The following is a 23,901-nucleotide window of genomic DNA, read 5'->3' on the forward strand; positions in this document are numbered from 1 at the left end:
TTTAATTATGCAAACTTATTTTAAACTGTTATCATTGGTTTTTAAGTCGTCCTGCGTGACGCAACATTGGTTTCTATGGTTTTACGCTTCCGCACTTATTTTCATTTAAACGTTTTTATGGTTTGATTATAACTAATGATTCCGATCTTGTTAGTTCACACCCTCTGACGGTAAAACTCCGTTAGTGGATTTTGAGGGTGTGACAAATTTCCTCGAATTTAGTAATGTATCTTTTAAAAGAATTATGTCAAGAAAGGTTGCACAAACTCTCAAGATAATTCTTTCAAGTACATCTGAAAGTGAGAGAGTAATAGCTAGACAATAAAGGAAAAATCCAGGTGGACAAAGTCTAAAAAGATGACTAACCTCAAGACAACACTACATAAAATAACTAGCAAGGATTAAATGAAACATAACCTAGAATGATAGAATGCTAGTAATTTTTAGAAAATTGTAGATTATCGTGACAAATTGTAAACATGCCAAATAAGGAAACCAAAAGCATAGTATGCTCATGAACTATAATGTTCCTTTATGACCATTTGGTTAATTGGCACATTCACTTTGAACTAGTGGGTGGCTCGTGCTTTGCGTTAGGTTTGCATCAGGTTTGTAAGAGTTAAATCTAATTCAACTTGTCTTAAACAATGATTATATTTGAGTATTTATTATCTGAATAATACTTCATCCGTTTCATTAAAAGTGTCGTAATTTCTTTTTTATCTGTCTCATTATAAATGTTCATATTAAAAATTTATTAGTCAATTTTCAAGTTTACCATTAAACACACACAACTAACATTAATAAACATTTTTTTAAATATTTAAACATATTTAAACTTTTACATTTTTTTAAATATTTAAACATATTTAGACTTTAGTTGTGAACCACAAGATTCAAACTTTAATTAAAAACATATGGTTGAGAATGAGTATCTAAAGTTTTCTCAACTCAGATGAGTTTTTATTTTATCTTAACACTATATAAGCATGCAATATATAATTGTCTGAAAATTAATTTCTTTATAATTATCATGTCCAAGTATTCACAACTCCCCGATCAACTAAACGTGTGAGCAAAAAATCATGCATTTTTCTTTTATCTAACAAGAATTTTGGGGAAAATTTTCACAATCATCCATCCAAATCCGTCTCCCACGTGATATTGGGAATTTCCTCGTGAGATTTCACTAACCAATCAAAATCTAACATCTTTCATTGCTCCCACATACCACGTGATATTTCAAATCAATTCCATCTTACGCGTTGTATTTAACATGAAATTTATCTTGATCAAAACAATCTCTTACGTGATGTTTGGGGTGGTTTTTATCTTGGATGTGAGTTTTCAAAAAAGTGGTTTTTGGTTTTATTTGAAATTCATCTCCAAAGATGAATTTCATCTTCATCACCTTCATCATCTTTCCGACCACCGACACCACCACCACCACCACTCACCGGAACCCACCAGAAACTTGAAGGTGATGGTGGTAGTGGTGCCTGTGGCCAGTGAGTTTCGGTGAGTAATGAATTCCGGTGAGTGGTGGTGGTGGTTTGGTTTTTGGTCTTTCAAGTTTCAGGTGAGTTCCGGCGAGTGGTGGTGGTGGTGTCAGTGGCAGGAAAGATGATGAAGATGAAATCCATCTTTGGAGATGAATTTCAAATACAAACAAAAACCACTTTTTTGAAAACTTACGTCCAAGATAGAAACCACCTCAAACATCAAGTAAAAGATTGTTTTCATAAAGTTAGTTTTCATGTGAAATACAACGCGTAAGACGGATTTGATTTGAAATATCACGTGGTAGGTGGCAGGGCCGGCCATAAGGTATGGCTGGGTGGTCGACGGCCACAGGCCCGACACCCCGTAGGCCTGAATTTTTTTTATTATTTTTTTGTAGATTATATGTATTTTTATTAAAACAATATGTATATTTAGTGTTTATACTAAATTACATAACCATTAGTTTGATCTAAAGGCAAAGGGGTATTACTCCTAACCTAAAGATTGTGGATTCTAATTCCATTTGAGACATGTTTAATCTAATTTTTATACAAAAATTTTTTACACAACCCAATTATAACCAAGTAAACCCATATAAAAATTAAATTTTTTAAACCTCTAAAATATTCCTTTTACTTAAGGCATAATTTTCTTTTGCTTTCTTGAAGCCGACCCTGGTAGGTGGGAGCAATGAAAGGTGTCAGATTTTGATTGGTTGGTGAAATCTCACGAGAAAATTCTCAATGTCACGTAAGAGACAGATTTAGATGGATATTTTAGAAATTTTGATTTGGTTACTTTGGAAATCTCTCTCTTAAAAGAGATCATTTTAAGAATTTCTCATACTTTTAACTATGTTACTTTATTGTTATTTTATTACTAAACTATATTTGATTAATAGGATCTATGCAAGACCCATCATCTACTTTGAATATAAGTATTATTATTACGACAACTCAAATGGTGGGAATATTGAGACATATAAGTGTTTGTACGGACAAGGTTCCCCGATTATTAAGAAAATGATTTTATAATTAATGCCCTAAACATATTAAAAAATACTGATAATATTACTAATAATAATAATAATCATCATAAAAATACATGGTTGAAAGTCATCGAGTCCAAATTAGGCAATTAGGAGAGAAATCGTGTGCATGTGCGGAGCCATAACAAAATTGAAGTTAAGGAAACTTAATGATTATTTTAATTTATTAGAAAACTCATGAAAAACTATAATCTCTAGTCTAGAAATTACCAATATTAACAATGATTTATTAAGGAGAATGGACACTTATGGGTACTATCTATTCACTGGCCAATCATACACCGTTATTTCATTTCTATCATCAAATACCTGCAAATCAGATTATAACTGGAAACACTCACCCATAAATACCTTAAAACTTTTTTTTTTCTTTTTGTTAAAATTTAAAATAAATAAAACAATTAAATGCAATTAAGATTTCATTAAAATTAAAAATATTACATAACTGAAAACCATAAAAATTAAATATCGTTATCAGAATCGCGGCGGTATGAATAACCCGATATCATCGTTTTAGAAATTAGTCATTGTGGGTTTGAATGACTAAAAATGATGAAATGTTCGAGCGAATAAAAATGGTGAAGAGTTAGTGGTATTTACATGTAATAAATTGATTATTAATGAGTGTTTTAATTTCTTCAAAAGTCTCCAACAATCATCTAAACGTACGCACGGTAAACCTTTGCTACAAATTGTAATTTTGCAAACTACCCATATGATTAGGAGTGAGTTTGTCATGTGATAAACTAATCATAAATCTTACCCACACTAGTGTCTCGACCCCTCTAATCAGGCAGATTGTTGTGCTTTATATAATGGGCATAAACGACCCAAGTCAGCAACATATAATTTGCAGGTGGAGGAAAGAGGTTGCTGAGGGGACATGGCGGACGACTCCAAAGGGGAATGGTTATGGTGCCCCAGGCATTAAACCACAAAAACCAAACTAAGAATAAGAAATTTAGTGTAACAATAGTGGGTAGTCAATCTTAGTTTTTTTCTTTATTATAAATTAATAGATAAAACAATGTAAAAATAGGAAATCATATATACTAATTTGTGGATATGTGTAAATGATTTAATTTTAAATCCCCTATCAGAAGACCTCAAGATGGAGGTCAGCACCAAGCAACAACAATAATGTATGTGTAATGGTTTGCTAGAATAATAGTATGGCACAATTGGTATCACGGATAAGGCACATTTTAAGTAACACATGAGATGTATATTTAAATTGTCTAAATGATTAATAGCCTAATGTTAAAGATTATTTATAAAGAATTAAAGAATCAACGAGTGATATATGTAAAGGAGTAAAAATGTAAAATTAAGGATGGCATGATGGGTAACCTAGTTGGGACTCACATGAAAATGGTTCGTTTTTTATTTTATTTTTAAGTACCAATGGTTGAACTGTTGAACCAATTATGTATAGTGGCTTTACAGAATTTATTGATTCCAGTTTAATGTATTTCTAGAACTTGACTACACTTCTTTTTTCTGTTGCTAGAATACGCGAAGGTCACCAAACAAACTTACTTGAGGTAAAGGTTACAAATGATTTAATTATTTTTGGATTTTGGGTAGAATGACACAAAACACTTGTACCTTTTTAAGATTGTGAGCTTCAAAGTTGATAAACATCTTGGCTTGAGCATGTATAAATCTTGAGTGTCTTCGTAATTGTGATCACCATTCTTTGTAATAATCATGTAAGATTCATGTCTAAGGAATGTTTTCATGCTAACCAAACAAATTAAAGACTATAATGTATGTGTAACGGTTTAATGGTAAAATAAACAAAACGATCACTAGATTTATAAAGTTGATAAGATGTCTTTTAGTAACATGTGATGTGTGTTTAAATATTGCCCCGAATGATTATTCCAATGTTAAAAGTTTAATATCTATTGAAAAATTAACGAGATTTGTGGCTAACTTAAATTTGCCATTCGTTAATATCAAAATAGCTAATGTCACGAGAACCTGCTAATGACACGACCTGTAATGTCCTAGACCTATGTACAGACTAGACACATAAATAATGTGCATCAATATTAACTATTAAAGGTAGTGATACAAAATGAAATGGGATGTATAATGTATATCATGGTTACATATAATTATTCGTCTATAAAATTAGTGAGAACCGTTATTCTCGTTAGTTTTCCCAAAGTAGAGCCATAATATCATCAACCAAGGTAACCTGATCGCTCTATAAGAATGACCAAAAAACTAAGGAATTCAAAGCAAAGAAATTGTGAACTATAACATATATAAAACCAGATAAAATTATTCATGTTTTTTATCGTCAAGCAACAATAGTTACCTAAGCCGAATCATGTGCATACATATACATACGTACTTACATACATACATTATCGATCACAAAAAACATACCCATAAACTTCATCATATGATTACAACTATCAACCACGTTCAATTTCTTATTAGATTAATTATCATGTTGAAAAGTTTTTAGGGTAATCATAAAGACGAGACAACTCTACTATGATGTGTGACGTAATTTATGCGCGCGTTTTAAGTCACTCTTATTCTTTTAACAACATTTTATGTATTTGTACCACTGATATCAATTTATCATCTTTCTAATTCTTACCACCACCTACATATTAATCAACCCACAAGTCCACAACTAACCTTGTTAGGCTACTTTCCAACCCGACCCGACTGGACCACTAATACACCTCATGCCTAGGTTATTTTAAAACACAAATATTAATACAAATGAAAATAAAAAAATAACACAATCACATGGAAAAAAGATGTTAATCCCACCTTTTCACCTTTCTTTCTCAGTGATAAACATTGCAGGCTTTGCTTTCTGAGGAAAAATAAGCTTTAATCGGTGCTTCCCATCTGACATATTCCGGCCAGTAGTTTCTGCTATACATATATACAATAGATTCACACAGTTGTTGTATCTATATGCGTGTGTCTGTCTGTATAATTGACTACAAAAGCCAAACTAGCCATCAATACTAAGGACAAGGACAATAAGTTGACACCCACCACTCCTTAATATAACTCCTCACACATCAATATAAATAATATCATTACTATTACTTTCTCTCTCTAAAACCAAAAACCATTATATTTCATATTATTATTCTCTCTCTAGATAAGATATTTGGGGTAGAGAGTAAGTGTTTGTGTTCAGTTTTAATTTCTTCTAGCTTCCAAACAAGGTATGTAATTATAATTAGCTTGATATGGAAGTTGATGAGATTCAAAGGCAAGTGTGTAAGTTTCAAAGGGTTTCTTCTAATGGTAGTACAACTACTACTGACAACTCTCCAAACCCTCAAAAGATACCTACTAGTAGAGGTAATTTGGAGCTACAGAATCATGTAGATGACGGCGGTGGTGGCGGTGGAAGTGTGGGGGCTATTGATGTGGTAGGCGGCGGCGTTGCACGTCTTTGTGGATGGCCGTCTTCGAGAATCGTTAGGGTTTCTCGGGCTTCGGTTGGGAAGGATAGGCATAGTAAGGTTTTGACCTCGAAAGGTCTGAGGGACCGCCGTGTACGACTTTCGGTCGGCACGGCGATCCAGTTTTATGATTTGCAAGATCGGTTAGGGTATGACCAGCCTAGTAAGGCGGTCGAGTGGTTGTTGAAAGCGGCGGCTAGCTCGATTGACGAGCTACCCTCGCTGGATCTCCCGATTGCGTCAGTAATCGGGGGAGACCAACGTTACCACCACCAGCTGAGTAACGACAAGAAAAAATCCGCTAATGATAATAATAATGTCACGCAGGCGGTTTCAGTGAAATCGTCTGCGTGCAGTAGCACTTCGGAAACCAGTAAGGGTTCCGGGCTCTCCGAGAATCGAATTAAAGCACGAGAAAGAGCTCGAGTGATGGCGTCGAAGAAGGATAAAGAGAAGGAAATCGATTCCTCTAGGGTTTCGGCTTTGGTTATGAATCCGGTAGGCAACAACTTACCGGAAAATTCATCTTTTACAGATCTTTTAACTGGCGGGATCAACACGAATACCGTTCGATCTCCATTGGAGTATTTCTTCAACCGGCCGCCACAAACACCTTCACAATTGTTTCAATTGCCAACACCATTCAACTTCAGTATGGGAGATAACAACCATAACAACCACAACAACAACCCTAACAACCTTAACAACCACCAACACCAATTCTCATTTTTACAAGACAGTTATTTACAACCGGGTGTTAGCGGTGAACAACAACAACAACAACGTTACAACTTGAACTTCTCAATGACGTCACCATCTTCATCGTCCGGTGCTCCAGGTGGTAATTTCACTAGGGGGACCCTTCAGTCCAATTTATTACCTTCATCTTTTTCACCTCACCAAAATCACCACCTCCAGAGGTTCCAAACATCTCCCATCGACGGATCGAATTTTCCGTTTTACATCGTTCCGAATAGCTCCAATATTGATCATTTTCATACTACTGCTGGTGGGTACCATCTCGGCTACGGTCCCGGAGGAGATGGTAACAAAGACAAATCAAAGAATTGATCAGGTTCATCAATCGCCTCTTCTTTCTCGGGTAATTTTCTTTCGGTATTTTCCATTTTGCGTACACACGCGGGGATGAGATCGGTACAGTACCGAAAAACATTTTTTTCAGTTTCGTACTGGTACCATTGAAATTACTGAAAAATACTGAAACCGATGGCACTGATACTGAAAACATGAAAAACGAGTATTTGTACCGGTTTTGGTAAAAAAATCTCATCCCCTCAGGCACATACATATATATTATAATTATTTATGTATATATTCAGCAAATGAATTTATTAATGGAAATAAAACAAGCAAGCAACAAAATGTCCTTTTGAGGTAAAAAATAACTGTCTTTTCTTTGACCTGATCAGATAAGTCAAATCTGGTCAGTTTGGTTCATTAAAATCTTTAGAATGACTCATCATGACTTTTAAGATCTTTTTTCTTATAAGATCTTTATCAGGTAATCTTAATTTTGGATGATCAAACTAAATTACTTAAAGAAAAATGTTACATTTGTATTTAGATCTAAGATTCTTAAAATTTGATATATTTATGTAATATAATCTGTTTATTGAGAAACCAAGATTATTAAAATAATCCAAAATATTTACGTGTTTAATTGATGAATTTTGTATTTTTTATCTGTGTAATACACGTGTTTATAATCTAATTACTTTGAAAGAAAATGCTACATTTATATTTAGATCCAAGATTCTTGAAATTTGAAACAACTCTTCCAATTTAACAAATTTGATCTTTATTATGTTGAAAACATGAATAATGTTTTTTAATGTATATGTTTATTAGGGTTTATGGATTCAAAATCTGGTTTCCTATAAATGTAGCATGTTTGATAGGGAAGACAGGTGTTAAATGTTAAGTGTTAAAACCATCCACCACTTTATTCTTCATGAGCCCACTAACATTAAAACACTGACAGATTCCTTATGTTTTAAGTACTTTTATATTAATTTAATTGGCCAATGGCATTATGTTTCACTGAACCCGAAATTTATTTGTATTTCTGGGCTGGGCCGCCCGAGTCTTATCAGATTATTTCGAGCACCACACCATACTGCTTTAGGGTTTTGCTTTCTGGTGTGGGACTATGGGACCCACTTAAGGGATTGGCTTATTATAGGTTAATCCATGCACGTACGGATGCATTGTGATTGGTGGATGTATAGGCTGAAATGAAAGATAAGTCAAAATTAGTTGTATAAATATTATTTAATACATTATCATTAGCATTTAAATCAACTAAAGAAATGTAATTATTAGTAGGTTTTATGTGTCATAGATGAGGTATAAATCAATTAAAAACATGTATTTACAGTTAACCATTAAGTTAAATCAACTAAAGGCATGTAAACATAGGCTTTTGCTTTAAAGTACAAGTCTATCGAAGCCGGATAAATTATTTTAGGATGTATTGAAATTAGTGAGGATTTCGACTTAGATATTGTTTCGTGATATTCAATACTTTGGCGTGAGGTGTTATTTGGTGATATGGTGGCTTGTTGTAGTTTAAGGATTGATATAAGTTGCTAGTGTGCGTGTTGAATCTCGAGGTGATGATGGTGACTGGGTTTCAAAAGCGGATCGGCGACATGGTGATGTACATCCAACTTTTTAGGTTGTACGTATATGTTATTTATATATTAAATCATATATAACACTTAGTTATAGCTAAATTTGGGACGTAGGTGATGCTAACAACCTATGAGAAATCTAAAATAATATAGAAGTACAGCGGTGCACTTTGCATTTTCCGCTTTGGCTCAATACCCTTATTGTCTTGGTGTACCTCACGTTTTTAAAAACCATGGATGGTATTGGTTATGGTAACAGTGGCAGATCCAGATAATTTGAGGATGGCGTGACCAACTGAGAAAAATATAAGTATAAAGTATTGTTTATCGGTTAAGCCTTTACCATCGTCGTAAATTTCCATGATATGATTCCTTTTTGTTTCCTCATCAATGATACATTGATTCTTTCCAATCCAAAGAACCCCGTTGCTTCTTCTCTACTCTCTTCAACATCATGTCACAAATCAGGATTCTCTTGATGTTGCGTCGATTTGAACCTTACTTGCGGATCAAAATAGCCGGTCAAATGTAGTGGCAAAATATGATGGTGACCTTAATTAAATTGGTCCATGATTATGGATTGAGTAGGTTTCTATGCTTGCCTAGAAAGCTAAAGTTTGATGGAACTTATTTGCGGAGGAGCTAAAGAGACCAATCCGGTTGACCAAGATCCCATTGCTGGATTGTAGCTTGAGGGGTAAACGCCGCATCATGACCAAGAGCCCGTTGCAGGAGACCACAATAAATAGTCTGAGAGTATCAAGTGCGCGAGTGAGTGTCGGGTGTAGGGATGCGGTTTTTGCTTATATATTAAGTAACTACATAAGGAGTGGAGTACCTTGGATTGTAAAAGGGTAAATCGGTCATTTTCATCTATCTAACAGATTTTTAACAAAAGATAGTGTTAAGAGTTAGACCCCAAAGAGATTATAAAATGACAGTTACAAATCCAAAACATGAAACCTTTGAAAGTTAGACCACTATAGTATTTGTTTTTCACAAATCACATGGACTGCTTATGGATTAACTTTAATAATAACTTTGATAATAGGAAAAGAAGATTGTAAAAGGTTAAAAGTAAAGAAAGTTAATTTTATATGTCTTTCTAGCAAGATAAAAGTTCTTTTAGGGTTTAATCCATTAGAAATTTGATAATATTTTTTACCCATGTGTTAACACCTCACATTGGGTTTTTTTCCCAAAGCTTCGTTTTTAGCAGGATTGGTTTTATTATTCAAAAGGGGGTTGCGGCGCAGCTTGTTGCCCGTTTGCCTGCCACTTTATTGTAATCGTTTTATAGTAAATTATATATAACGAGTAATCTTGTCTAGTTAATATAAATTTAGTATTAACTATTATCACTTAAAATTAAGTTCACTACTCTCATAAAGCATCCATATATATATTTAGGAGCATCTTTATTGAACACATTTTAGAGAAATATGTATATATATATATATATATAGTTGATTATGCTTTTACATAACCATAGAATATGATTGTTTATAGAACCAGTTTTTAGGTTATTTGGTTTATTCTAAGTTGTTGAGTTTATGAAAGTGAATTTGAATTTGGATTGATTTAATAACATGAATTATCAGGAAAAGAAAATAGAAAAACAGACAAATAGATAACAATTTGCAGGCTAATTGCCATCACCACTTTGGTGGGATGGTAAAGGCTTTGGCCTTTGGGTGAGAGGTCCAGGGTTCGATTCCTGGCATTGGCGGTATAATATAAATAGTATGAGGAAAGCTTGAACATTCAAAAAAAAAAAAAAAATTTGCAGGCTAATTAATTGATAGTATGCAGACACTGAAATCAGTTGCAGGCTAATTAAATGATAGTGTATGCAGTCAATGCCATTCACAAGATGAAAAAGAATGGATATCGTAGGAGGAAAGCTTGAACATTCAAAAAAAAAAAAAAAATTTGCAGGCTAATTAATTGATAGTATGCAGACACTGAAATCAGTTGCAGGCTAATTAAATGATAGTGTATGCAGTCAATGCCATTCACAAGATGAAAAAGAATGGATATCGTGGTCCATTTGTCATAAAATAATTGTGTAATGTTAGGTGATGTCTGTTTTAATAATCATAATAAGTTTTTTGTTCACAGTGATAATTGTTCTGGTATAATTTAAGTATCATACTTGGTTATATATATATATATATAATTAGTTAGCAATCTATCGGGTTCGCAGGTATAGGAAATGTATCATGTATACCCGTTTGTGATTTTATGTAGTTAACAGTTACTTGCTAAGATGCCAATTTTAACCTCACATAAAAAGTCTTTAAAAAATCAAACGCTCAACAACACTTCTAACAATTTTTTAATCGGAAGTTCTTAACGAACTCAATCAGCACTATTTATTATATACGATTATATAATATACAAATATTTAATACGAGTAAAAGAGCAGGTATCACCTGATATCATACCCGTCCTAAATTTATGAAATGTTTTTAGACCAAAGTTGATACCCGCTCTCACATCCGAATAAACGTCCTATTATTTGTCCCAAATATTTCAGGTTTTAAGGTTTCCATCGATTCTAATATCTTCACCATTCCAACTTTTGTTGTTCTAAGATTATTTTTACAATATTATGCTAAATCTACCAAGTTGGTTTTTCAAATAAACTTGTAGTTAACAAAATATCAAAAATGAATTTTAAATATCAAAAATGGACCACATCTGATCATTCACTGTTACAAGAAATTTATTGCAAGGGTTTATAATATTTCTGATAGTTTAAATGTTGGTTTATTTTACAGGTATGGAAGATGGAGACATGATGGCAAAATCGCGAGAAATTGCAGGTTTTCGAACGCGATATATCTTTGTATCATGACAATATATAATATCATTATATAAGTTATTTGCAGTTGCATTGACAATGATTGATTCATCTAGAGGAAGGATAACAATATGTTCTTCCCTTCCTTTGGATTTTGTAACTTTTAACTGCCTGCACTTGTTTGCTTGTGTTTGTTGTGAGATAGCTAGATAAATGTATGGTGTGAGATTCTTTTTGTTGTTGTTCATTATGTTTTAAACAGTATTTAGTGCAAATTTTATGTTTATGTATGGTTTCATGTCATGTGTTAGCTCGCGGGACATGTTTAATTAAGCAGTGTATTAATTAAGCATGAGCTCGTACAACGCTTGTTTGCTACACGGATTAAAATTACGTGTATAAATGCTTATAAACGTGTCTTGCTATATTTTCAAGTCATCCTTTGTTTTTTTTAACTATGAATTTTATTATTAATATATATATATATACACACACACACCAACAAGAAGCAAGAAGCCTAAATACATCCAAGCCTTTATAACCGGAAGCTTACAAAATTAAAAGTATATCGTTTACTCTAAGGATCAAACTTTGTCCTATATTTCACCTATAAGAATAAGCTCGACTTGATGTCTTCCAAAAGCTTTGTCCGTCAAATGAACTAACAGATGCAAGCAAGTGCATGTTACGTTAATTTCGTCGCATTCCCGCAACGAACACATGTATTGGAACAGTGTTGATGCCTTTCTATGATCATAGTGCTTTTGATGAGAATCTGCTTTAAATTGTACTGAAGATGAAACAATTTACTTTTAGTGTCACCCACTTTAAATTGAAAATATTCAATGGCAGTTTAGTCATAAAAGATTGGTTGATATGACTAATCCTAAGTTTCTTTTATTTATTGAATTTACCCTTTTAAATTGAAAATAATGATTTGTCTTTTAAAAGAGAATCAATACCAGCCATTCAGCCTACATAATATCTTATCCCAACTTTATTTTTCTAGTTATTGAGAATATCACTTGCTTATTTGTCGAGTAGTTTTAAGTAACTAGTTTATGTTGGATGTGTCTTGCTTTCCTTAACAAAAAATATAGAAATTTAACTTGATAAAATAAAGCAAAAAAAAATCCAATAAAAACCACAAGCATTATTGGTTTAAACAAACTACTCATGATTTATTTGAAATTGTATCGCTAAAGCTTGAGACGAGTTTAGATGTATTCAAGCCTAATACTCATTTAGAAATGGGACCGAGCCCGGCTTGATTAGGCTAGTAAGCCTATTAATTTTAATTAATATAAAATTTATATATTATATAATAATATTATTACTTGCACTACAAACAAAATGTCATCTAGTGGCACACATTTTTAACGGCATTTAGCCTTTTGTGTCACTAATTTAAGTTTTTAGTGGCACTATGCGTATGCCATCTTTGCTCATAACACACTTTTAGTGGCACTTAGTATTAGTGCCACTAATTTATGATTTTAGTGGCATTTTGTGTATGCCACTAAAAATCTAGTGTCACGCGTTTTTAATGGCATTTAGATTTTGTGCCACTAATTTAGGTTTTTATGGCACTTTATGTATGCCATATTTGCTTATAACACTTTTTTAGTGGTACTTAATTTTAGTGCCACTATTTATGATTTTAGTGGCACTTTGAATATGCCACTAAAAATCCATTGTCATACGCTTTCAATGGCATTTTGCTTTTGTGCCATTATTTTAGGTTTTTAATGGCACTTTGGGTATCTCATATTGACTTATAACACATTTTTAGTGACACATAGTTTTAGTACCACTAAATTATAATTTAGTGGCACTTTGCGTATGCCACTAATTTAGGTTTTTAATGGCACTTTGTGTATGTCATCTTTGTTTATAACCCATTTTTAGTGGCATTTAGTTTTAGTGCCATTAATTTATGATTTTAGTGGCATTTTTCATATGCTACTAAAAGTTTAACTTACACGGAGCTCGAGCTCGACTCGTTTCGATTTCTATTTCAAAAGCTCGAGCTTGGCTCGTGAGTAATTTTTTTTAAGCTCGAACTTGGCTCGTCTATTTGATTAGGCAGCATCACGAATATTCCTTTCTAGCAGATTCAATTCAATTGACATTTGATAAAGTAATCAGCTCATACTTGCTTTCTTGATAAAATTTCAATCTTTGACGTATTATCAAATAATGACATATTTGAGTAGAGTATTTTCTAAATCACATTTTTGTGAATTGCAGGACTTAGGAGTTTTTATGATGAAGGAAAATGAGTAGCTGAGACATTGATGTTTGATTATTATAGACATTGCGAAATACGTAAATCACTTCTCACTCATTATACACAAGCATATGATACATTCAATGCTTAAAGCTATTAAATTCAATTCAGTTACAGTTATAGCTTAATCTTATTTGTTTTAAACTAATCCAACAACAAATAATGATAATTCTTTCTGAAAAACTAATCATCACAATACTTCAAACTGCTGTATATTTTTCTTTACAAATCATTTCGTTTAATTTGTGATAGATTGTTTGCATTGAAAATCAGTTATTATAGTTCCAAAATTAGGTCATCGATTCATATGTTTTAACCTTTTTAAAAAAATTCATCATCAAATCTGATATAAAGCTCTTACTTTTCAAGATAATTTGATAATATCATGTATGATTTCTTGAAAATGTTGTATACACGAATATTGGTGCTTATTTTTTATTTTTGGTTTTGAAACTTGCAGATGACAATTATTGGGTTTCATTTTGTTTGTGATAAAAGGAAATATGTCATAAAGAGCCAAGAAGAAGCATTATTGAGGTACAACTATTTTTCAAGTTGACATTTCTTTAATTTGCTAAAGTTTTTTGTCTTATGATTTTGTTTATCTACTAGGAGATTTAGAATATGGTTTTGGTCAATGAGATGAGGAAGATGAAAACATGAACCAGTGTTCTTGGACACATGTGATACAATGGCGGATCATTATATGTATATATATTTTTTGAACGGATGTGGATCATTACATATCGTTGTGACATTGTGACTATCAACATTTACAAGTCGTGTTGCTTTGTTATTATATTTTCTGGAAGGTTTGGCTACCTGGGGTTGGCTGTGAATTTGATAACTTTTGAAGAACATTTTATTTTGTAGGTATTGTGCTATTTTTATGCAACATTTAATGGCAATGCTAATGATTTACTTATGACAGTGTATTTTATTTGTGTGCAAATTTAAGATTGAGCAGAGCTTGGAACTGAAATAAAACAAATTCCTCCACAAATAGGTGAATTCATTATTGTGCTTGACCCCTAAACAATGCTTGAGTTTGGTGAGTATTGGCAATGGTTATGCTTGACCTCTAATGGGTAAAACGTGGGACTAAAAAGGCATACAATGAAACAAATCAAACAAGTTGAAAGTTCCCTAACACTACTCTTATATTGTATGTTTTAAGTAATTGAATTGTTATTGATATTAGAATCTTTTTTGTAATAATAACTTTACACATAGTAATTTATTAAAGAAAATAAAAGTTCATTTTGCCTATATTGTTTTTTTTCATCTAATAGAAATTGTACTTGTCATTCCAACATGTGATGTTGTTTGATGTATGCTGTAAAAAGTTGGGTTTTCATGGATGGATGAGCTTCTAACATTATGAGATTGCTTTTGTAGCTTTGCATATCTGCAGATTCAATTTTATACTTTATTTTATAGTTTACCTTATCATGAACTTGTGGCAGGTAATATGGTTATTGATGCAGCACTGGAACTCCCAAGATCTATTATTTGCAATGTTCATGGTGTTACCCCTAAATTTCTTGAAATTGGAATGAAAAAGAAAGAATAGCAGAAACGTGAAAGTCATGCATTTACGAAAGGTACATATTCTGTTGTTGAAATGATGTGGAGCAAAGGCTACAAGTAGCTTCCTAATCTTCTTATGTTTTAGCAGTGAATGGCCCACTGAAAGACCAATGTAATATTATTTATAGAAATTGCATTCAATATTTGCTTTGTTAGGTTGCTATGCATAATATGTGATTTACAATCCAAAGATAAATCTATATTTGCAGCACTCTTGGTAAACCTGTTTTACTGTTAAAAATAGTTTGATAATTAGAGCTAAGAAAATGCTACACGGTTAGGCGACCCATAATCAACCTGTTTAGCTAACAAAAATAATCAAAACCAATCCATTTATGGGAGAATGGGTCACATTTGACTGATGTTGTTGCTATTTGTCATAATACCATCATGTTACTGATCAAATTAAACTATAAAACATGTATCAAAATTACTTGATGCTTGCCTCAAAATTACTCATCTATTCCTATTGTTGTAGATTCAAGCTCCAATGTTTGCATTGAAGGCTCCTATATTTCCACCGGAGACGAAATGGTGGCTGTAAAAAGCTGGTGGGATGAGTACGAGATTAAATACAACTTACACCAACATTACAATCCGCAGAGTTGTCAGGTCGTCCATTCGCCAGAATACCCGTTGGAAGTGAAACAGCAGCCAAGGGTAGATAACGTATTGATGGAGCTTAAAACTCTAAAGTCTAAACATCGTGTAAGTTGGAATCCACTTATATATATATATATATATATATATATATATATATATATATATATATATATATATTTGTGTGTGTGTAATTAAACGGGCCCGAGCTTAAAATTAAGCTCGGGCTCGTTTAAGCTCGGCTCAATCGAGCATTTTCATGAGTCTATCTCGAGTGGTTCATGAGTGGCTTAGCTCATTTGCATCCCTAAACAAGTCTAGTGTTGATATGGTTGATTTTTAATAGGTTATTATCGGTTTTAGCTTATTAATTAAGCCGGTTACACAAGTTAGTGTCCATATTGTTTACATATTGAAAAGTCTTTGTTTTTTTTGTCAGGTGCTTTACATGAAGATTACGAAAGATGTTAACGAGCGTGGTGAAGTTTTCTGTTTTATTCAGACGTTTGTTACTTCCCTTTTTATACGATTGATATTTTGACTTGACTTTAAAGTTATTAGGCATATGGTATGCATTTGGTATGTGTTTGGAATGTGATCGAACTTCTAGTTGTGGTAAAGATATTATAATTTCTATATATCGGAGTTTTATTTTTATTTTATATTTGTTAAAAGGTGCGATTAAGATTCCAAAAATTTGTGGTGGCATACAAAATAGTAGAAGGTTTGTAATGACAGATAAAAATAATGTCACTAAAATTTAAACATTTAGTGGCAGACAATATTGTGTCACTAAAAGTTCAACGTTAGTGGCAGACAAAAAAGTGCCACTATAAACTCAATTTTGTAGTGGGAAACAAAAAAGTGCCACTAAAAGTTCAAAATGTTTTCAATGGCATATGGGCAAAAGTGCCACTAAAAGTTCAAAAAGTTTTTAATGGCATACGAAAAAAAGTGTCATTAAAGCTAAAAGTTTGTAGTGGCAGACGAAAAAAGTGTCACTAAAAGGCTTTAGTGGTAGCACTTCTAGTGACACTTTTTTTGTGTGCCACTCATTCCATCAAGGTTCTTTAGTGGCACCGTTTTGGTTTGTTGTGGCACTTTGTGTGTGCCATTAAATGGCTTTTTATTTGTAGTGTTGTAATTTCATAACAAAAATAATGAAATATTTTGTTATTTGTGTAAATACAAGATTGTGCTTAACGTGTTTTGGGCCTTACCTTTACGTTGTGTTAACTAAAGGTGGGCAAAAAACCCTGGTTCCGGACCGATCTGGTGTACCGGATCTACGGTGTTGAACCAGGCTTCGGTTCCTCTGAAAAACCATACCCAGACCCGTCGAAACGGATTCCACCTCTACCCTGTCAAAACTCGGACTTGACCTAGCCAAACCTGATAAAAATCCGTTAAAAAAAACAGACAATACTTGGAACCGTTCCTACCTGACCCGGTTGAGTATACCCAAAACTGGTTCTTACCAAGTTTCGGTTCCTGAAAGTACCCAATTTATGCACCTCTAGACTGTTAACTACCATACTAGAAAAAGGTGAATATAGTTGTTTTGGGCTTAACTTTTTGTGGGACATAATTTGGATTTTGAAAACGTATGCCATTGATCCAGTAAGAGTGTCAAGCCCATAACTGATACACTTGTTTTAGCGTGGTAGTGTCAAGCCCATTACTAGAACAAGTGAAGTCGTATTATTATTATTATTTTTTATAAATTTACAAGTTTACTCTCTCAATATAAATCTTTACGGATTTGATTCTTATATGGCCCTTTGAATAGATGGCACTAATTAGAAGATCTTAAGGCTTGTAAATTACATTAAAACCAAGGGTATTTAAGTCACTTTGTAATTGACCAACACCCGCTACATCCCTTTCGAGGATTCACTTTTAACCGCAACCCGACTCGAGAAAACGCTAGCCCGAACCCGAAAAGACGCTACCAAACCCCAAACTATAGTAACACGGCTCGGTTATTGGTTACACTTTTCGGTGTTTTGGGTCAACTCAAGAAAGTAGAGACCCAAACTATTAAACACCCTACCAATGATTAAATACCATACAAACCCTTCCAACCCGATAAATCACTAACCTGAATAACCCCGATCGGAAAAACGTGACAGATTAGGGGTTGGATTTCGGTTTTGAATTTAAAATACTCAACCCTGAGAAGCCCGAAACCCAAATTTCAAACCAAAGAACATCCCTATTCCTTTATATCGATCTCTATTTTATCTCTAGAACTGCACACACGCGAAGAACATACCTATTCCTTTACCTCACGGTGACTTTGGCTCACACGATTCCACTGCTAATTTCTAGCCGATATACTATTATGTAAAAGTTTATTTATAAATAACAATTAATAATCTTGTTAGAAATTACTAATCCTCTAAGGTTAAGACAACAAAATTAATAAGGTTTAGTGGTTACTAAAGTTAAAACACCCATCAGGTGTTTAGGTTACTTGTTAAGACCACTTGCCTACTTTTTGTGTATACCTTAAAAACATGTTTTGTAGGTGATCAGGATATTCAAAACTGTCTGGTTAATTACAAGCGAAATAAAGTAATAAACAGCTTGAACATGCTTGTTATTCCGAAAGCCAATACACGAATAAACGCTTAGAACTTATTCCACTTCAACTCGTTTTCTATTATAACAACCTTACGACCACCACCTGCCCAATGCAAGCTGTAATTTTGCTATCGCGTTTGTTTACCAGGGAATTGGCAGTGTCCCATGTGTTTTCCGGTAACATGTTGTCATAGTTAATATAAAAAAGGAAGAAAAAAAAAACTTATTCACAAGAATGGCAGTTTCTCTTAACATTATTGAATGATTGAACATGATAGCCACATATACACACACTGCTCATGTTTCATACCTCCAAATATTCACTGCAACATTCTATATAGCTTTTTATATATCATACATAAAGTGAAACATTCCAGATACCAAACATTACTTAAAACAACCAAAAGCACAATCTTCTTCTCTCATTTCACTTCATCCAAGTAACATTTGCACCATCAAAGCTCATCTATATAAACATATAAAACAAAATTGCGTGTTTCCATTGCCTTCAAGTATCTTTCCGCTCCAATATCCGTCATCAAAAGCCAACGCCCTCATGTAGCCACGAAAACTGAAAGACAAAAAAAAATCATAATTAGAACAATAGCAAAAAAAAGTTCAAATGTCTTCGAAGATGAGCGGTTTTGAGTTATATATTTCTAAAACCAATAAATATCATAATACCCTATGAAAATCCCATATCAGCTATGGACAGAACAGAACAAATGTAGAATACCACCCACAAGACCATGTGTTAAATATATACACCACATTATATTTATATTGCTAGGTGGAAAGCATACCATACAATAGTGGAATTAAAAAGCATAATCAAGAAAATAAAATACTCAACTAACCACAATCACTTCAACACCCAATGCCCCAAATTAAGCTAAGTAGAATATTCAACCACCAATAATCATTGAAGCAGCCAATGCCCCAAATAAAACTAAATTTTAATCAAACCACTTAACTCATATTGAAATAGATAGCTACCAAGTATATTGACATCAAACAAACTTAGCAATAACAACTTCTAAACATGTAACAATGTTAGCTACATTTCAAATCAAAATATCAAAAGCTAAAGAATTTCCTAATGCCTATTTTCAATAGGATTTGCGCTACTTTACTGACGTCTCGTATCTACTCTTTTATTTGTTTGTTACTACTATAGTTTTCTCACAATTTTGTATTATCAATAGTTTAAAACAACCTTTTTAGTACTTTAGCCACATTTTATGTTATCTGGATACTACAATTTACACTAAAGTATAAACTAATCATCATAATGACTTGAAAACAAGATAATTGTTTGAATACCTTAGAACGAATTCATCTCAAGGCAATAAGTTCTCCGTTTAACCAACATCCTAGCAGCCGTCCCATACGGCTCCTCAAACGCAGACCCAACCCACAACCCATCCGAAACCTCCTTCTGACCCGTCTGCTCACTCGGCCTAATCGCCACCAACGTCGCCCCTTTAAGCACACTCCCATTCGGCAACTCCAAATACGGCGCATACCAAAGCTTCATATTCAAAGCCGGCACCAACGTCCTCTTCGAAGCCGAAGAAGCCGATAACGGCTTCACCCTCAACGCCTCCAACTGCTCCTTATTCATACACAACACCCCTTGCCTCTCTGCATCCGTTAACACCAACGAATCCAACGTTTTATGCTCCGAAATTATCGGTTGAAGCAAGTAATGCCGCGCAGACGCGGCAATCAACGAGCTTATCGTCCACACGACTCGCAATTTCAACCCGCCGTTAGTGTAAAACGATTCGGGTATGCTTCCATTATCATCATTAGCCCGACTCGTCTCACAAATGTTTTCAGATGTAACAATTGGCGAATTGGTTACTGAAGAGGCTCCAAGAATCACACAATTATCGAGTGTAGACCCGAAATTGGCTTTCCATTTCAACAACACGTCATCCTCTATACCTAACTCGCCACTCGGTAACTCAATTTTGAGGTACCGAATCTCAATAAAGTTCTTGAGAACTTGTGTGGGGGAATGGTGGGTCACTCCCCCACCAGACTGCTCACCTCCGTCGTCGTCTTCCTCGGCCTTACCACCCACCGATAAGGCCGAGGAGGTGGAACAGGACGAGGACGGAGGTGACAGCAATGGTCTCTTGGGGGACCATAACTGCCCGATCGCTTGGATCGGTTTCACGATCCCGCCAAACACGAGTCTTGCGAGGCTCGCAAACGGTCCGCGGGACTTGTCTGAAATCCCGGGGACCGTGTTGTTAGCGTCGTCGTCCGAGATGACGCAGTCGACCCGGACGACGACGTTTTCTGTTTGAGGGATCAGGTTGTGAAACCGCTTCGAGACGACCGAGCAGCGGCCGAGGGTCTTGACGTCTGCGATGTTGTTGAAGATTATTAACAGGAGGGAGTCTGGTAGCGTGTCGAAATGGTCGACTGGTTCAGGGTGGATTCTGGAGGTGAGATCTGAAGACATGAGATCTGATCTGGATATAGATTTAGAAGATGATGATGAAGAAGAAGATGAGATTATTAATGAAGATTGATGTGCACTGAAAGTAAGAAAGAGAAATGGTGGGAGGAGATGAGGAGAGAAATAGATGTGTGTACGGGATAAACAAGATATGTAGAGAGAGAAAGAAAGAGAGTGAGGAATCTAGATGTATTATTGTTGTTGAAGCAAAATGAAATGATGTAGTTATTTATTATTTGAGGGTGTGGTATAGGTAATACTATGTCTACTATTATTGTTATTGGTATTGGTATTTGGTAAACATGGGTGCATTTAAGTATTTAAATGTCCAACTACAAACACACTAGTTTACTTTTTGTTATTAAATGTCTTATTACAAACAAACTAGCTTTTGTTTTTAATCTTTGTTGGTTTTTGTTATAATGGTGACTTATTCGTATGTTATAGGTCACCGTACTCTTGAATTTGAAGAGCCATGTTGTTATATTTTGTTCAGGCTATATTGTTTTAACTGGGTCTATGTTGGCTTTAAAGTTTGGCATGAGCGTTCCTCCGGAAAACTATACTGTCGGATGGCACTTGATAGTCGTTGTACATCCGGAAAACTATACTGTGGGATTAAAACTCGGGTGAGATTGGGATTCGAACTGATAATCTTACAAGGCATAAATCGAATCTTTCATTGTCAATATCTACCTAAAGTGCCACAAGTGAGAATTGAATTTGGTTCTTCATTGGAGAACTCAAACCTCCTACCACTAGACCTGGTGATCTATAGTATACGGACGCATTTAATCATGTAACCTTTGGAGAGTTCTTGTACTGAGACCTTTTGTCCTTAACAATTCCTTGTATATAGGTGCATAATTATAAACGATAATTGATTTAGAAGTAAAGCTTCAGGTTTCTCAAAATCTGTGTTTTTTTCTACGAAACTACCGTACATCTAAATTTACAAATAATTTATAGTTATTGATCAATCTGGTTTTTTAAATGGTGGAAGTAGGTGCAAATAATTATTAAGGACTAATTTTACAAACAGTTAATAGCGTATGTGTGACATTTGTCATTTTCGGGTCAACGTGTATTTGTTTTTAAAATGAAAACCGTCCCGCTTTGTATCCTGAACCTTTCAATAATATAAAAATGATAAATTTTTATGTTACATATTTTTTTTATTGTTGGTGGATCTCAAAAACATCTTTTACAACCTTTAAAATGCATCTAAAATGCTTAAAACAAACTTCACTGACTAAAACTGCCAAAGTTGAAAATCATATTTTCCTTTGTGACACTTAGCGTCGCGCCAAATGGCAAGGGCAGGGCCCTTAGCGCCGCACTAAAGTGCTCTGCAGCAGCAGATACGATTTTTATTGTTTTGTGTTTGTTTGACTCCTTTTTCTCCACTCATTTGCATGCAAACACTTGAATTAAACCTCATACATGACCCATTCAACTTACCTTATAAATAAAATCCTATTCCCTGCTCTTTTCATCAAATCTCTCTCTCAATCCAAGATTTCTAAGGTTATTATTTAAATTCTTGACAATTTGACTTTCCAAAGTCAAACTGGGTTTAATCTTACATTCTAACTAACTTCTTAGTAATTAAAGCTTATTGCAACATATATATAATATGCACCCCTTGTTTTCCTTCTGCTTTCACTTCTCCGTTCACGGTCGGTTGAAGTGTCGTGCTACAAGGCAAGGCTTCATGGAGGATTATTATAATCCTTGATAAACACTTTAATTTATGATTTAATTTTGTTTATGCTTATTAATATTGTTTAGTCCTTACTTACTTTTAGTTTCCAAATCATTTTTAATAGTTCAATGGTATTGGATATGTGGCCGTCATTTTTGTCACACCCGGCCCTGAGCGGCGGAAACAGCCGGGCGCGCGCGAGTGGGGATTGATACTTAAGCACGGGCCATTGCAAAACATTCAAAGATTTTTATTGCGCATGAGAAGTTTAATACAAATACATTACATTGTTTAAGGATTACATAAAAACATCCAAGTACAAAAACTGAAGATTTTCTCGCCATATCCCCTTGCGCGGCGGGTAACCGTGCGCATCGAGGGGATAAAACCAAAATCTTCCAAAAAGCTTGTTTTAGATGTTCAGCGTGTGGTGCTCTAAGTGCGAATCCATGCGCTACCTAGTTATCTCCTGAAAGACACGTAAAAACATTTGAATCAGTATAAACTGAGTGAGTTCACAAGTTTTAGTAACTTGATAAATCGTATTGCATCATAATCTTGATACAAATCATTCTGAAACATAATTCTGGTAGCATCATTAAACATATGCTTGGTAAAACATAGTTATATCAACATATTCTGATAAAATCGTTCCGCGGGTTACGCGCGAACATTTCTGGGATCTGTGCTCGTCTGTGTAAGTGGCGCTGCCACTACGAGCTAAAATAACGTAATACCGTCCCGCGGGTTACGCGCAGACACTTCTGGAAAACTGTGCTCGTCTGTGTAAGTGGCGCTGCCACTACGAGCGAATATATGCTGTAATACCGTCCCGCGGGTTACGCGCGGACGTTGTGCCGGAAAACAAGGCGCTCGTCTGCGTAAGAGGAGCGACCTCTACGAACGGGCTCAAACCCATAGTACTGCCCCGTGCTAGGCACTCGTCTGTGTAAGAGGTGCGACCCCTACGAGTGGGCGGATCAAACCAGCAGTCCCTACCCTTAGAGTTCCAATGGTAAAGTGATCACTTACTCGAATCTGGTGCACTATCATCGAAAAACCATAGATAACTGTTCGCATTGCTCATCATGAAACATAACTTAAACACGTAATCGTTTGCTTAGCTTGTAAATATACCATGATAAAACATTATTTAAGTACGTGTCCCTCGCCCCGAAAACAGTTTAAAATAGT

General features: G+C 34.4%; 1 protein-coding gene, 1 long non-coding RNA gene and 1 pseudogene across 3 annotated transcripts; 2 read left to right on the forward strand and 1 right to left on the reverse strand.

The window, feature by feature from the left end:
• The first annotated feature begins 5,317 nt into the window (after positions 1-5,317).
• On the forward strand, positions 5,318-11,753 carry LOC143607374 (transcription factor TCP2-like). The gene is made up of 2 exons (XM_077082842.1): positions 5,318-7,105; positions 11,441-11,753. The coding sequence occupies exon 1, from the start codon at positions 5,785-5,787 to the stop codon at positions 7,072-7,074; it is 1,290 nt and encodes a 429-aa protein (XP_076938957.1). The 5' UTR covers positions 5,318-5,784; the 3' UTR covers positions 7,075-7,105; positions 11,441-11,753.
• A 1,970-nt stretch (positions 11,754-13,723) lies between these two features.
• Positions 13,724-15,989, forward strand: LOC143607376 (uncharacterized). Its single transcript, XR_013148960.1, has 4 exons — positions 13,724-13,791; positions 14,214-14,290; positions 15,220-15,357; positions 15,822-15,989. It is a non-coding gene; the product is annotated as an uncharacterized LOC143607376 (long non-coding RNA).
• Positions 15,990-18,782: 2,793 nt separating this feature from the next.
• Positions 18,783-21,322, reverse strand: LOC143607375 (F-box protein At5g46170 pseudogene; annotated as a pseudogene). Its single transcript, XR_013148959.1, has 2 exons — positions 19,853-21,322; positions 18,783-19,100 (listed from the first exon to the last, which is right to left on the reverse strand). The product of XR_013148959.1 is annotated as an F-box protein At5g46170 pseudogene (transcript).
• Positions 21,323-23,901: the final 2,579 nt, after the last annotated feature.

The sequence above is a fragment of the Bidens hawaiensis genome, unplaced genomic scaffold, assembly GCF_021521415.1.
Source record: "Bidens hawaiensis isolate Kalapana, Puna unplaced genomic scaffold, B.hawaiensis_p1.1 tig00081672_1, whole genome shotgun sequence".
Lineage (NCBI taxonomy): Eukaryota > Viridiplantae > Streptophyta > Magnoliopsida > Asterales > Asteraceae > Bidens > Bidens hawaiensis.